The sequence below is a fragment of the Pezoporus wallicus genome, unplaced genomic scaffold (assembly GCF_028554395.1).
Source record: "Pezoporus wallicus isolate ANWC-B61680 ecotype Strahan unplaced genomic scaffold, APGP_CSIRO_Pwel_v1 contig_14831, whole genome shotgun sequence".
In the NCBI taxonomy this organism is placed as follows: domain Eukaryota; kingdom Metazoa; phylum Chordata; class Aves; order Psittaciformes; family Psittacidae; genus Pezoporus; species Pezoporus wallicus.
The window spans coordinates 734495-749903 of NW_026642428.1; the positions used below are offsets into that span (position 1 = coordinate 734495).

At 45.8% G+C, this 15409-nt stretch overlaps 1 protein-coding gene and 1 long non-coding RNA gene across 5 annotated transcripts in view; both read left to right on the forward strand.

Annotated features, from left to right (window-relative positions):
• The first annotated feature begins 2673 nt into the window (after positions 1–2673).
• Positions 2674–9877, forward strand: LOC130610533 (uncharacterized). The gene is made up of 3 exons (XR_008975069.1): positions 2674–3623; positions 8519–8596; positions 9422–9877. It is a non-coding gene; the product is annotated as an uncharacterized LOC130610533 (long non-coding RNA).
• A 2094-nt stretch (positions 9878–11971) lies between these two features.
• The window catches only part of PIAS1 (protein inhibitor of activated STAT 1), a 58186-nt gene continuing 54748 nt past the window's right edge, over positions 11972–15409 (forward strand). For 2 of the 4 annotated variants that reach the window (XM_057430536.1, XM_057430535.1), the window contains exon 1: positions 12122–12255. In XM_057430536.1, coding sequence (XP_057286519.1) covers positions 12232–12255 — 24 coding nt within the window. In that variant the 5' untranslated portion in view covers positions 12122–12231. Of the gene's footprint in view, positions 12256–15409 lie in introns of all 4 variants that reach the window. The other 2 variants (XM_057430538.1, XM_057430537.1) reach the window with 2 other exon arrangements.

The following is a 15409-nucleotide window of genomic DNA, read 5'->3' on the forward strand; positions in this document are numbered from 1 at the left end:
ACCTTTTATAAAGCTCTTGGCACGAAAACAATGCATAAAAATAACAGATGTGGCAAATCACAACCATGTTCTGAAGTCCCGTAGTACAGTTCAGTGGAAACAATGGACTTGATTTACACACTGGGATTCCTTTTGCCCTCAGAAATGTCCACAGGCAAAGAAGTATTAGAAAGAGCAGTGAAAAAGGCTAAAGGTGCAAACGGGGTTTTTTCCTAAAGACATCTGCAAGTGCCTGGTAACTCAGGACAGGGAGCAAAGGGGACTGAGGGTCAAGCTTGGCTCAAGTGACTCTTGCTTTCAGTGAGGCTCTTCTTGGAAGCCAGGCAAGCAAGCTGTGGTCCTGAGGTGCGTCCCAAGGGAACAGTGGTAAATCAGCATCCTGGCTAACAACAAAGTACTCGGTTGTCTTCCTAGGACCATCACTTCAGCAAAGGGATGCCCCAAAAGAATTGCAAATGCCTGAGGACCTCTGCAAGGGAATAAGTAGGCAGGTGCCTGGCTGTAGGCTCCAGCCTTTCACCATCCCTGGAATCTTCCACATGGGAGATGGGTTTGCAGTGCTCCACAGGAAAGGTCTTGGGTGTTGGGAATGCGGCTTTTCCTATCCCTCTGTGAAGCTGCTGTTATCAGGCTTGTAATCAAAGCAGAATCTGCAACCAGAGAAGGCTCTGTTGCTCCTCCAGCTGATAAAGAGGAACAGGCTCCAATTAAACCCCAACAGTTTACTCCTGCATGTTGTGGTACATGGTGTCCTCAACAGGAGCAGTCCACAGCTCAGCACCTCAAACCAGACCCAGGGCTTTAAACTGAGAGGCAATGCTGTGCTGCTGCTGCGTGGAAGAAGAAATCGGATATTCCTGTGGGCTGTGTGCTCTCTGTCTTAGTGTATTTACTTAATCCCTATTGGCCTTTTACACAGTCGATTTCTATGTCAGCTCAAGCCCTGGCCTTGGTTGGCATATGGGAGCATGGCTGGTGCGGCAGCTCTGTAATAACTGCGCTTCCCAGAACTGAATTTGGCCTCCAGTCTGCTCCATAATGTCCCATTAATTCATTATTCATTGTTTGAGAGCGCCCAGATGTGAGCGCGGGGCCAACTGCTTGGTCCTCTCTGAGCAATTTGGCTAAGAGGTGCCAGCTAGTTCTTGGTACAGTTTTGGCTCCCAGATGGAAGAAAACTGCACAATAACTTCAATGAAAAAGGGCAAAATAGTATTAATAGCCTATTTTTATTAGTAGAGAAAAGAAAGCCCTTGCAGTGAAAGGCTTCCAGCTTTTAAAAAAACCAAGGAAATTTCAACTGAAAAAAGAGAACTTACTGTTTTGAAAGAGTTTGCAGGGTGGAGACGTCAGACTGAAAGGATCTTGTGTAACTGATTTTTTAGGTCTAATACTAAATTCACCCGTTTATTCCTTTGCTTTACCACAGGAAAATCACTGAGGAATGCTAAGGAAAAGGCTGATTTCCGGACTAGCTGAAAGCGTGCAGCATCTTCCAGGATCAGACCCGGACACTTTTGTCTGGAGAGCTGATATTTCTGTAGCTCTTCCCGTTCTCCAAGCCCTCTGTAGGTGTGAAGTATTTCGTTTGCATCCAGCAAATGGAACAATAAGGGAGGACTTCATTTTCCCATCTGTCAACTAGTCCTGAACAAACTGTACGCCGCTCTCTTCGCAGAGAGATCTTTTAGCTAAATTAAAAGCTTTGGTGTTCACTTGCATGTAACAGAGGAATTCTGTCATCACATTTCTGATTGAGGTTTTGGTTTAAATGCTCTGCAAATCCCTGAAGATCTGTTTGTGTAACCGGGAGACGGTGGCTCTATCTTGGGTAACCCAAAGTAACGCGCATCACAGCGTTGAAGCCAGGTTTTGGAGGGAGCTGGAGCTGTGTGTTCAGGTCGATTAGTGGTATTGGGAAGGGAAAATTCCCACCCAGGGCTTTGGAGAGATTGCCCTGCTGATGCAAACCTCTGTTCTGCCCTTCTGAGGATGGCTGAGCACAGGCTGGTCTTTGTTGCTTCCCAGCCTGTCAGACAGCCATGGTATAATGCTGTTTGTCTTGGGCTTGACCCCCTGAGGCTGTACTCCAGCAAACAAAGTGCCTTGGGTTGGTTTCAGTACGTGCTGATGCTTCGTTTAAGAACATGTTGGTGGGCTCTTGCACTTGCAGGACTTGTTGGTGTTGGCTGTGCAGGTGATGGCAGTTCTAGGCCACATAGTGCTGCTCTTTTTCCTCCTCAAACCTGGGTCTGGAGCAGCTATAAACATCAGTGGTGCTTTGGGGTGTGCAGGTTTCCCCCTTCCCTTATGCGTAGACAAGCCTTGTGCTCATCTCCCCATAGGTGTTGTCTGTCCTCCCCCTTGCCACCACCCCAGCATGACCCAGCTGGCAGGCTCAGATAAGGGCTGAATGGGGAGATAAGAAGTTCTTTTCCTTCTCCTCCCTCATCTGGAGCACCAGCAAATGATGGAATCCCACAAGCTCTGTTAAACACATGGGAAAGGGGCTGCCAAATGAAAGGGGTCACACATAGACACAGGCACCAGTCTCTGAAAGACAGGTTCATCAAATACAGATCTTTGAGAGAAGTGAAATGAGGAAAAATAAAATCAGGGCCAGGTTCCCCCTTCTCCTCAGCATCCCCCATTGTGTCTCTTAAGAAGCCACCCTTGAAGCTCCAGGTTTTACCTTGAGCAAACCCATGTTATGTGATGTGATGTGGCAAAGACACACCCTGAAAGAGACAGGTAGGAATTTGGCTTTGGAGCTATTTCCACTGGAAAACAAAAGGGTTTCTGTGATGGTCCAGAGCAAGTGCCAGTTAAAGGGTATGAACTCTTTTTGTACTGTGGGAAATGCAGACTATTACTAGGAAGGTTCATACAAGCCATCAGTCACTTTTTCTACCCTTCTTCATTAGGCAGGCTGAGTGCAATGTGATGTAGTCCAGCAATCTGAGAAAACAGGGCAAATAAGTAACTCTTGTTTGTCTGTTTCTCCCTTGGTAATGCACTTTCAGAGTGACATCCACGGGTGCAGCAACGCATCCGTTATGGGACCTAAAATAACAGAGCAGAAGGAAACTGTGGCAGGGCTCTGGCAGGAATCCTCCGGGCTTTATGGCTAGTGTGATTGCTGCTGCAACATGTGCTGCCTTACAAAGGAGGCGTGATAGCTTCATCACACCACTGATCCTGAGCTAGAAGAGGACATAAAGAGGCAGCTATTGACTGGCTCAGGTCTTCCCTGCTCTGAGCCTTGGCGTCAGAAGCTGCTGCCGCTGCGATTTCAGCATCGGTATCCATAGCACGAGCCCTGGAGCAGATTGGGTTCAAGAGTTTTTGCTGGGTTGTGCTGGAGCGGGGATAAATTATGATGTCAAAACAGAGAGATGTTGTCACACAACCATCTCCCCTTGCAGGGTCAAGGTTCTGCTTTATAGCTTGGAAACTCATTAGTCCATTTGAAAGCATATGGCCAAGAATGGACAAAAAATAGTCTTGTGTGTTTGGGTCAGAGCTACAGACAAAAGGCTCTTTGTGCTAAGAGCTGACAATGACAAATAAAGAGGAACCTGTTGATCTAGGAGAGAAATGGAGGATTATGAAAAGATCACATGGTGAGAAAAAGACCTTGGCTGCTTGTCTGGATGTCAGTCTTGCCTGTCAGTAAAACGCTTTCTGCAGCTATGGCATATTTGTTAATAGAACCACTGTCTCCTGCTCCCATGTTTTTTTTCCTAGCCTACAAAATGCTACCTGTGCCACCCTCACAAACCCACATCAGAGTGGTGATATGCTCCTAACTGGATCCTGGCCATGTGCTAGGTGTTAGGTGGAATAATTAATGCCTGCAAATCTCCCTGATCGCACCGGCAGCACTAGGAACAGTAAATGCTACAAAATAGTGTCTGGCCAACCGTGACACATAAATGCAGGGCACAAAGAAAACCCAATAACAAACTCCCTATAATTCAACAAAGTTATTGGAAGTAACCCAAAAGCTATGTCTAATGTTAATAAGCATATTTCCCAAAGGTAACATTTGATTTCTATCCAAACCCAAACATATTTGAAGCTCTGCCTGAGCGTCATTGTATAGCAGATTAACCGGGACAGTTTAATCTGTGAATAACTTTGCAAAGCCTTCAGCCAGCTCTGAAGAAATAGCACCAGTCTTGACAAGACTGGGCTACAAAACACTTCACAGATAATGTGGAGGGTTTGGGTTGTTGTTTTTTTTTTCACAGTAAGTCTGGAGAAACTAGAGGAATGCTTTGGTTTTGTGGCACGCACATCTGGCGAGTGAACACTGCAGATGGGCGTGCAGAGAACACACTGAACAGAAATATTGATATTGAACATTGATGGGCTGCCTAAAATGACCTCCAGAGTCTATGAAGTACACCACAGATTCAAAGGAAGAAAAATCTATTGTAGCCCATTATGTTCTGGAATGTATCCGAGTCCACGAGCAGAGAGTGCCAGCGACTTGCTGCGTTTGCCGTAGTGGGGGAGACCTATGAAAACATGTTGAATTCAAAACAAAAGGGGTGTATGTAGGGGGAAATAATAACAGAATGGGTTTTCTCTGGTTTCATTTATCTCTGCAGCTGAAGAGACTGCAGTGGGGAAGGTGGCTGGTAAAGCAAACACAGAGGGAAAGGTCCCTTGCTGTTCTTTAAGCAGTGGCTCAAAATCAATGCGGATAATGCGCTTGGAAAGGACGCTCTCATTTACTGGTTTTCAGTAAATTGCTGGGCTGTGCTTCCCAGTGATAATGTGATAGTCGTGGCTGTGCCAGTAAGAATATACTTGAAGTGTGCAATTCCTTTGGATAACTTAGTCTGGGATGCTCTGAATTCTATACGTTACCTGAGAAATATCTAAGAGCTGCTGCATACCTCTCCTGGTGGCACAGTGTGTGTCTCAGTTCTCTGTAGCTTATTCCAAAGACACAACAAACTGCTTAAAAACAGTATCCTCTTGCAGAGAGAAACGCCACCTCCAGCTCACTACAGCCTAGCATGGCCTCTCTGGGAAAGCAGAGGTGTTTTCTAACCACTGCTCTTCCTTCTTCCTTTGCTGCCTTGATTTTTCCATCCCTGGTAGTGGGTGATAACGCTCCCAGTAACGTCAGTGCTGCTGGCTTAGGCTTAGGGTCCAATTATCCTCATTAGTATAAACTAACAATTCCTAGTTCAAAGTAGGTTTGCTATGGACAGGACCACTAGGGATTTAGTGCATGATACTGGAGCTGGTCCTTAGTTTTTCTCTGAATAGTAGTTTTTAACTGGAGGTAGATCAATTTATAAATGCTTTGGGAAAATAGTTTCAATGGGAAATATGATCTTTATTAATATTTTCTTTGTTAATTCATTGATGTTAAAGAGCTTTGAAGATGAAAGCACTGTCTGCAATAAATAATAACATTATTCCAACTTATTTTAATGTTGCAAACATTCCAGCTCCATTACCTTTCATCCAAGAATCTCAAAGTGCTTTCCAAATGTTATTTTCCTCTTAACAGTCCAGGGAGATAGCTATTATTATCATCATCCCCGTTTCACAAAGGAGCCATTCCAAGTATATTTTATCCCGTGACTTGGTCAAAATCAGGTAATATGGCAGGAGTCTATTTGGAACTGATCCAAAAATTCCTGACTCCCATTCTCCTGTTCTTGTTGCTAGACAGCATTCCCGTCTTGGGAGTGGGGTGCAACACTCACCTGCGTGGCACTTGCCTGCCATCTTAGGTGCTTTTATTGGTTGCTCTTAAAAGAAACAACGAAAAATAGGTGATAGCCATGCTGGTATTGAGGAAATAAAACTCTCCAAATCAGAATTATGACATTTATTGATCTTATTGAGTGGGATAGGGTGAATTTTAAGTATCTCTTAATGTGCAAGAGTAAATCCTCATTTGATGCTGGTTTAGTAGTCCTATTGCAGAGTCAGAATCTCATAATCCATACTCAAAAGACTATTAAAAGGAAAGAATTTTCTCAAGCACAGTGCAGGTGAGGCTATATTGTGGTGGAGAGCACAGGTGAGTGTGAAAGGTGTGAGCTAACTAGCATATGCTGCAGCTGAAACTTCTAAACCACTCTCCCCAAACCCAAGGCTGAATTAATGGTGAGAGCAGAAGGCCGTCTGGGGACAGCATTACTGCAGCAACCCATGAGAACCATGCAAAGTTCAAAAATAGCAGTATTGACAGGCAGAAAAACAACATACATATAATTTTCAGGTAATTGCTACAGTATAATTAGCTCTGTTGTTTTCAGATGAGCCATCTAAACTGAACTCCACTTGCTACTGGAACTCAGCTTTATTTACAATGTTCCCAGGACTAAAGTGGTTCTTTAGAAATAGTGATTAGGTACAGAATAAAGATGTGAGTGCTTCATACCAGATACTGTCTCTGTGCCAGCAGGTGCAGCCTAGCTACCGCCTTTTCATTCAGCATTTTATCCACCTCTACTCCGAACCACTTCAGGCAAGATGAGAGCTAAAGAACAGCGATAAGCATAATTTACTCCTATACTGCCTACATTAATTACTTCTACAGGTAATAATCTATTCCTTTCCTTCTATGTTGCTTCTCTATGTGATCCATAATGGAAGCTGTAGGACAGGAAAGAGGAAAGAGACTCAAATTGTAACAGGTCTTTGTCTTTTTCTAGACCACTCTATGTGACTGATGCCCCATGGAAAATTGTTATAAATGAGGATTACATGAAAATGTCAGTATTTTACATGTACTGTGTGAGTGCAGGAAAGGGGGAAGTAACATGAAACATCAGAACAAGGATTTACTCTCAAAGTTCTGGAAAATTTAGCACCTTGATTATTATCATTTTCCCACAGAACTTTGCTTATTAGAAATTATTTAGTATCTGTGGAAGGTAACTTAAGCACTGGGACTTTGCAGTCTTGCATAAAATCACTTTTAATTGGAATGAAGGAGTTTGTCACAGTTAAAACCTGGTTTTGCTGATGCTGCAAGTCTGTACAGCTTAATTAAAAGTCTGCCTCACCTCGCTGAAGGTGTTTGGGAAACAGATGCAGCTTTCTGGGTTTTCTGTCCTCAGGTTTGAATAGTTCTTGGCCAATTTCAAGCTGAAGTATCTGACACTCCAGGTGTTACTTGGTTTGATACAGAACTGTGTATGGATTGGTGATGGCCTGTTGCAGCTGCTTTTTACTTTCTTCTCCTGCTGTGTCCACACATTGTGAAAATGGGTGCTAATGGCAAAAAATTCCAATTGTGATTCAGCAAAATGGAATTTTGTTGACAAAAAATCTGGATTCAGCTCAGCCAAAGGAAATGCTTTTTTACAAGTGCAGATGAATATCTCGGGAATGACCATTTCTTCTCAAAGGGAAAAAATCTCACTTTAAAAGAAAAATAGAATAATTCAAATACAAGCTCAGAGAAAAGTGAACAGTGGTACATACCGAACTAGATCTGTGCAACAGTGGTAGTTTCCCTGAGGTAAAAGTTACACAAGTTTAATTTAGGTAAGTTAAACTAAATGCTGCAAGGCCAGTAGGATGCTGATACTTTCCTAGCTTGGGCTGTCTTTAACATGTATGCCTCAATGCAGTAGAGAAAGCAGCCCCCTATGACATAAAACTCCTTTAGCATGAGTTTTGCTGTTGAGGTGGCTGTTGTTACGTATAAAACTAAACAAGGCACTTTCCATGGTGCCTCTGTGGCTGCTTTGGAGGTAATCCAGGCACTTTCCTTGCTCTATAAAGGTGCAATACATGAAAGGCACTGGGCAGAATGGAAAAGGTCGCTGTGATCTGTAGGCTCTGTGCGTCACGGTTGGCAGCCATGGCAGTAAAAACAGGCAGGAAGACCTTCTGTTCATCCTCACCTTAAAAATGTAGTCTCCATTTGATACAATTGATACTTCATTTGCCTCGATCCAAATAAAGAATAGCTTAATTACAAAGGACAGACCTTAAGAACATTAGGAGAGTGCTGTGAGCAAGCACATATCATCCATTGGTGCTGCAGCAGAAAAGGTTAAGCAAATAGTGTTAAAGAATGGGCTAATTGTTGCGCCTATTACTATTGTCTTGCAGCTGCAATGCTTTGTATAGCACTGAAGTACATGGGAGAACTGAGCTTGACTTGGAATGCCTCATTCCAGGCAGGGAACACAATATACAGGGTGTTCAAATATCAAGGAGTGCAATTAAATTTTAAAAGATTCGCAAACATTGCAATGGGGAAGGGTCAGTACCATGGCCACGGTAGGCTTGGAGTACTGCGTGTTGTAAAGTGTAAGCAGAAAGGCAAGTTGAGAAGAAAGAACTGAAAGAACAGGAAACACGCAAATGAAGCTGGGATGTGTCACACCGTAACGCTGCATATGTAATTAAAGATTATAGTAACCCATTTACATATGCCTTCCATATTGCAATATCATTGTTATACCAGGAGATCTAAGGATATAAAGACGTGACATCGACAAAATGATCCCATATTTCCCTGACTTAGGATTTCAGGTGATTAACTCCCCCTCTGTAAAGTTTAACACCACATGCAGCCAAGATGCCGTCAATCTTCCTTTTCTAAGTGAGTAGCAGCCCTTATTTTGGGCCCAACTTGAGAGATTATGGCAACATAATAGGATATAATATACTTGACTATAATAGTGCACGAGGATGTGAATTTAGGGGGAGGTGTGTGTACCAGCCAAGTCCCAGCAGCTCAAAGTTGCTGAACTTACCATGCAGCATATTGCGCAATGCCGTGTATTGCTCATGAAGAATGGATTGACTTTATCTGATGTACTGCTGCTCCATTTTCTTCACATATAGCCAAGCCATTTTCACTAAAATGTACCTGAATGACTTCTTTTCTTTTTTTTTCCACCAGAAAAGGCTGTTTCAGTGACACATCTAAATGATCTTTATGCCTCCAACAATCTCAGGAATAAGAGATAGTTTGAATGGCTTGGCCATGTTCTTCTATCAGGAAATAGGGTCATTGCAAATCTATCGTTAACTAAGTTAGATTCAGGAGCAAAAATGCCTCCTTCCCCCTCCTTACATTTGAGCACAGTAAGTTTAGACTATTAGGCAAAGAGGGAGAAGTCTTGGAGACTCGGACTAATGAGAACAACATGTAGTAGAAAAAAATGCGTATCTGTTTTAAAAGTGTTATTGTGTCTGAGCATGTTTTTAAGCGAGTGAATTATGTGATCTGATACATTTTGGGGAAGGTTACAGAATAGGAGAAATGGAAGAAATGGGGGTGGAAGGTGGACTGTGGAAGTAATTTATTTTACTGTAACATGGCCAAAAGGGGAAAATGAACTTTTAAAAACTGGGAATTGAAAATATCAACATTTTGGTTGAAGAAAACACTGATCTTTATTCTTCCCTCTCTCCCCCAAAGGTAAAAGAAAAAAGTACTGTAGTTTTAGCTCGGGAATGGAGGTGACTGACAACAAGAAGACTGTTTTGGAGGTGCTCTTACCTGCTCTGGTTACACCCCAGTTGCATTACTTGATGAGCATGTCCTTTTGAAACGAAGACAGAATCGTGACAGATCTGAGTGGTGCCATCACTGACAGAGCTGCAGCAGAGCTGGAGCAACTGAAAGCCCCTTTGAAAATGACTGTGTGTTGACAAAGTCTTTTCTTGGCAAAGAAACCATCATCTAAGCCTCCGGAGTAGAGAGGAACAAAATTTCATTACATGTAAATAATTGTCTAAAAATAGAAGCACAGATTGCTTTTCACATTAAGTTCCTTCTTCACGGTAAAGTATATACTGCATTAAAAAAGAAGTGACTAGCAGCAGTCCAAGCTGAAAAATAAAGGGCCTGTTGTTAGCTCTATTTGTAAAAACATTTACAGTATTTAGGGTGAACCAATTTCAAGTGAATATTCTGTATCCTCTCTTTTAGTTCACTTCCTTATTTTAATGTATCTGAAGACATCCTCAGCCTGTTTTATTTAAAGCAAGTTTTGAAAGAGGACGCTGTGGTTTATGGCCATGTGTCAGGTTTGATAGTGTTATGCCATGATTTAGCAAAGCACTTAAGCACATGTCCACATCCCACTGAATTTGGTAGGAAGTGAAGAAGCAGAGGAAGAACTGTTTGCTGTGCTGCAAGCCTCTTTAAGGGGGAAAAAAAAGGTAACTGTAAAAAGGGATTTGTCTTTATTCAACTATAGATTTTTTTGACAAATTCTTTTAAAGAGACACAAACTCATAGATCATGATTATTAACCATATTCAATTCAAAATGAAGTGTTCTAAACTGGGCTGGTTCAGACCACTGAAATAGATCAGCTAATTATGGTACATGTGGGTGTACTGGGTAGTCATCTGACTCTTATTTTTTTAGCTATCTTGCCTAGCTCCCTGCCCCCTCCCCAAACCAGCATTCTAGACACTGATAAGTCTTCATTACATGCAGTATTAAGACAAAGTATCAGAGTATTACTTATCAGCCTCTTCTAATTGCTCATTTTCTGAATGCTTCATTTGATATGCTGATGCTGAACCCTGAGAACTGTAAAAGAAATCGATGAGAACAGTGGAGACTTGGTGTATCCACAATAGAAATGGGATGCAGGATGACCTGGGAGAAGAAAGAGAGGTACCAGAGCGAGGAGACCAAAGATGCGCCTGGGTTTTCTGTTAATCCGGTCTTGAGACCAAGCTGGGGAATGTTTATGGGTGGAATGCTTTGAAATGAAGTATCTGGGGAGAGATATAGGTTATTTTCTGTTGTTCATGAATCAGAACTTCATATACAGCCTTACCAACAAGGAGAATGGCAGCAAAAAGCTACTTGATACCCCCATCGCATTCTTCTCTCAATAGAAACCAGCTAACTTTAAATTGCGGGTAACTATTCAGGTCATATGGGGAACATTATAATTCAGTAATAATCATGAGTGGTAATCTTCTTACCGCCGATTCCCTGTGTGGCCTCAAGCACACTTTCTTTAATCTGTAGCATAGAGATATTAATGCTGGTTTTGTCTTGCAATGCAGATAATTGAATGTACAATGAATGTACATTTCTGAATGTACAATGATGAACTTTACAGCAGCTGTGGAAAACCACGAAATTTTGTCTTTTTCACTTAAAAGGATGTACAATATTGGCCACGTTCAAGAGATTTTTTCCACCCTATGCACTAAGGCCAAGTTGAGAAGGTATCATTATAGAGTAACATACAGGTAAAAGGAAGCTGAATCAAGCTAAGGTGTCTGACTCAAATGCTTGTATTTAAACCGATCAACTTCATCACTGATGCAGTCACCTTGCCAGGTAGCATTTTTAGTGTATAGTTCCCCCTTGTGCATTGGCTGGTCTTGTAAGAATCCACATATCACTCAAAAATGCTATGACACGGTGAAGTTTTGACCTAAAAGCTCCATTCTTCTGTAGGCCTTCCTAAAGCCACCTGCATTGCTTTTCCTAAGAGGGAAGCCTCACGTTGATTCCCCAACTCCCTCTGCAGTAGGCTCAGGGAGGTAAAACCGATCGTTGCCCGCCTGGTGCTCCGGCTCACGCGGGTACCGACAGCGGGGCAACTCACTGCCCAGTCCGTCCTGGGGTGCTCAGCGGCCGGGCCAGGGCCCGGCACCCACCGCCGGCCTCAGCGGAGCGGGGGGGGCTGGCACCGAGCCGAGGGGACCCCCGCGCTGTGCCACTCCCGGCGCACTTTAAAGCGTATCAAGCCGCAGGAAGCGGAGTCGCAAATTGCAATTTTAATCAACTTATGGCTACAGGAACGCGCTTCCTCCTCCTCCTCCTCCCTCTGGTGACCCCATCCCAGGCGGGCCCCGGCCCCGCGGCTGAGGGGCTCGAGCCCCCCCACCGGCCGTGCCTCGGGAGCGCCGCCCGCTCCCCCCTCAGCGCGTAGCTGCCCTCACGGAGCGGCCAGCGGAGCAGGCGGGACGGCGCTCTCAGGGGGGAAACTTTCCCGTCAGGGCGGCAGCAGCGAAGCGCTGCCCCCCGGAGGCGACCTCGGAGCGTCCCCGCCGAAGGGCCGCGGCTCCCCGCAGCCCTGTGGGGGGAACCCGGCCGAGCCTTCCCCGCCGGAGACCCCCGTCCCGGCGGAGCGCAGAGCGGGGACAAAATGGCGCCCCGATTCAAACGCTGCGCGCTGCGTGCCGGCGGGGGGGGCGGCGGGGGGGCGGTGTCCCGGCGGGGTTCACTGCGCCTGCGCCTGGAGTTGCAAGATGGCGGACAGTGCGGAACTAAAGGTAAAGCGCAGCTTCAATTCCTTCTAGGATGCCCCTCGCTGCCGCGCTCGGGGCCGCCGGGGCCGTGCTTCACCCGCCGCCGGGGGCGAGGCGAGCCGCTGCCGGCGCCCCGTGGGGCCCCGCGGCGTTGCCTGGCCGGGGTGGCTGCGGCGGCGCCCCGCCGGCAGCGGGGGCTGAGGGACGGAGCGGGGCGGGGAGCGGAGCTGTCCTCCCTTCGCCTCCCGCCCGGCCGCTTTCCGCCGGGTCCTGGGGGAGAGGAGAGCGAGCGGGCAGAGCTCCCCTCAGCGCCGGCGGAAGGGGCGGTTGGGCTTAGGCCGGGCCGTCGCGGGGGTGAGGGCGGCGGCGGCCGGGGGAGCCCCCGGGAGTTGCCGGCGCTGGGCAGCGCGATTCGGCCGCTCCCGAGGCGGGGGACGCTTCCCCGGGCTCCCCGCAAAGTTTCCAGGGGACTCCGCCAGCGGCGCCGGCGGGGAGGGAGCCCCGAGGAGCGGCGCTGCCCGCCGTTGACAGGCGGCCGGCTCCTCACGAGCCCGGTGCGGAGAGGGGGGGGACGACGACGACCGGGGAGCCCCGCTGGCCTCGCCCCGCTCCCCCTCCGGTAAATGGAGAACATCACGGGCAGATGTTGAGGAGTTCCGACGGGGGAAGCTTGCGGCCGCCCTTGTCACCCGGCGGGACGCACCGAGCCGGGTGCTCGGGAGCACCCTCGGGCGAAGTTAGAGCTCCCCAGGGGGTGAAGCTGGAGGGGGTCCCGCTGGGTTACGGGGTGGTTTTAGGTGGGATTCAGCCCCGGAGGAGGAGAGGGAGGACCTTTTCTAGTGCATCCCACCAGGTATTCTGACCAACTACCTGTAGTGGAATATGGAGTAGTGAGCGATGAGGTGTCCACGCTGTGCACTGAAAGAAGTGGATATAAATAAAATATATCCAACAGAAAAGACCCCCCAAAAACTTCCCAGCCGCTTTGGCAAGGGGTGTGTGGGTGCAAACTCTGCTTTCCACACCTGGCAGGGGTTTTAAAACTTCATTATAGTTGTCGTAGGGCAGTTACTCATCAGGAGGGCTTCTGCCTCGTACTTTAAAGTTAATACAGCCAAACTCACAGGTCAGAAGTATATTAAATATGCAACATGAAGTACAGAATATGCAGAGTAAGACTGGGGGAATATTTTGTTTTTCCCTGGAGTTTCAGTCGGTCTCTGTTTTCCCGGTATCAAAGCTTTCTTGTACTTTCATCTTTAGATACTTAAAGAGCTGTCAGGATGTAAAAGAAGAAAAAAATCTTGAGGGTGTTCCAGCTCTTGGGCTCTCCGTCTGCCATGTCAGGACAGACACCCTCGTTTAAACCCCTCTGTCCCTTGTTGCTGGGGATGTCTTGCAGAGCGTGTTGCTTGAGCTGCGTTGTCTTCAAAGTTCTCTTTGCTTCACGTGTTGAGATAAAGGGTTGAGATGCAAGTCCCATGTTAAACTTCTGTTAGTCTTATGTGGCACTGGAGCATTGTGTTGTCATACCTGTCCTTAAGAGTTTTTGCTGCATGGTAGCCGGCTTGGGTTTATGTGATGCTTTCCTGTGCAAAACTGACTCAAGTGGCATTAAAAGAGATGAGAGCTAGGGAATAAAGTTGTAAAGTGTGAAGGTGGCAGGATGGTGGCCAAGGCACAGTGCTGAAAGGGACGATTTTAATATCAAAATCAACAGTTCATTGATCTCGGGAGCTTTGAAACCTGAAGCCTGTCCATCACAGAGCCTCTGGGTATGTATACACGCCAGAGTAGTGAAGAGGCCTCTTCCTCTGCAGCTTTACAGGTGGAGCTTTCGTATTTGTGTTTGTGTGTCACCCCGGCCTTCTTTATTGAGCTATTTCTGGAACCTGCTTCTTGAAAACTGGTAGCAAAAAATTACAGTTTTATTCTTTAAGTACTGTTGCTGCCTCAGGGAGCCGAAGGGTAAATGCCAAACCGAATTGTTTCTTTTCAGTTTCACTTTGCTGCTCAGGGTGTGCAGTGCTGCTTGCAAGCTGGCACTGCAGGATGGTAGCACTGCACTGTGAAAAGCTGGTGAGGCTTTTTTTGGTAGCTATAGGGGCTTGGCAGTTTACGTGAGTCAAGCAGTTACTTCATAAATTCATACTTTGATGACTTCAATATATATATATATATATATATATATTTCCTCTAGGCTGTACAAAGAAAAAGAGGTGTGTGGGTGTGTCCTGCCCTGTCAGGAGGGAGAGGGAAAGACAAGGGGGCACAAGATTTCTCTTTAGAGCTGTAGCTGTTAACACACCGTTTTTCCAGTAGTACAGCTCGGTTATTAGGTACTGGATGAGGTGAGTGCTCCGTGGAAAAATGTGGCTAATGGAAAGCTGCTACATCTTAGAAACACCCGCTGCGCCCAGCTGCGCAGGAGTACATCCCCAGAAAACGTGCTTGGAAATTCCTCCTTCTTTTTGCAAGTCGGTGACTGAGGGAGGGTTTGTGATTAGGGCTCTGCTATTTGAAGAATGAACAGCAAATTCCTGGGATTATTTTGGTTTTCTTAGGTAAAATCTTTTTGCTGTTTCTCCGTTGATTAATTAGAAAATGGCATTGATTTCATCTGTAGTGACCTTTAAAGTCAAAGCAGTGCCATAGCTCACCTGCCTTGCCAAATAGAGTCTGTCAGAGAAACTTGAGTCCCTAAAACTTTCTTGCCTTCCTGTGTAAAGAGCCATGGGGTTACGTGTAAGTAATGGACATACATGTAAACTGGGGAGTGTGATGTGGTGGGTGATGTTGCCAAATGCATAAGTAAAACTAAAGTTCTTGCTTCCTTCAGAAAAGCAGTGGTCGTTCTTCCTTACTGTAGCTTCCTACAGTTCTAAAGCATGAAACGGCGTTTCCTGTACTGTATTTTTGTGGCACAATTAAGAGTATTTCAGTCTCCTGCTCTGTTTGAGAATGTTTGTCCTATCGGAAAGAAAATAATCAGATAAGATCTAACATACTTTGCAGATCCCAGGCTGAAGGGTACTGGATTCTTTGGTACTCTCAAAGGTTTGGATAAATCAAACCAGTATGTTTTCACCTCTGTTGATGAAACAAGGTAACTGAAAAGTCTGTTCTGCTGTGAAGTACTTCCCTGACTCTATAGGCTGAGGGTTATGTGAATTTTCCT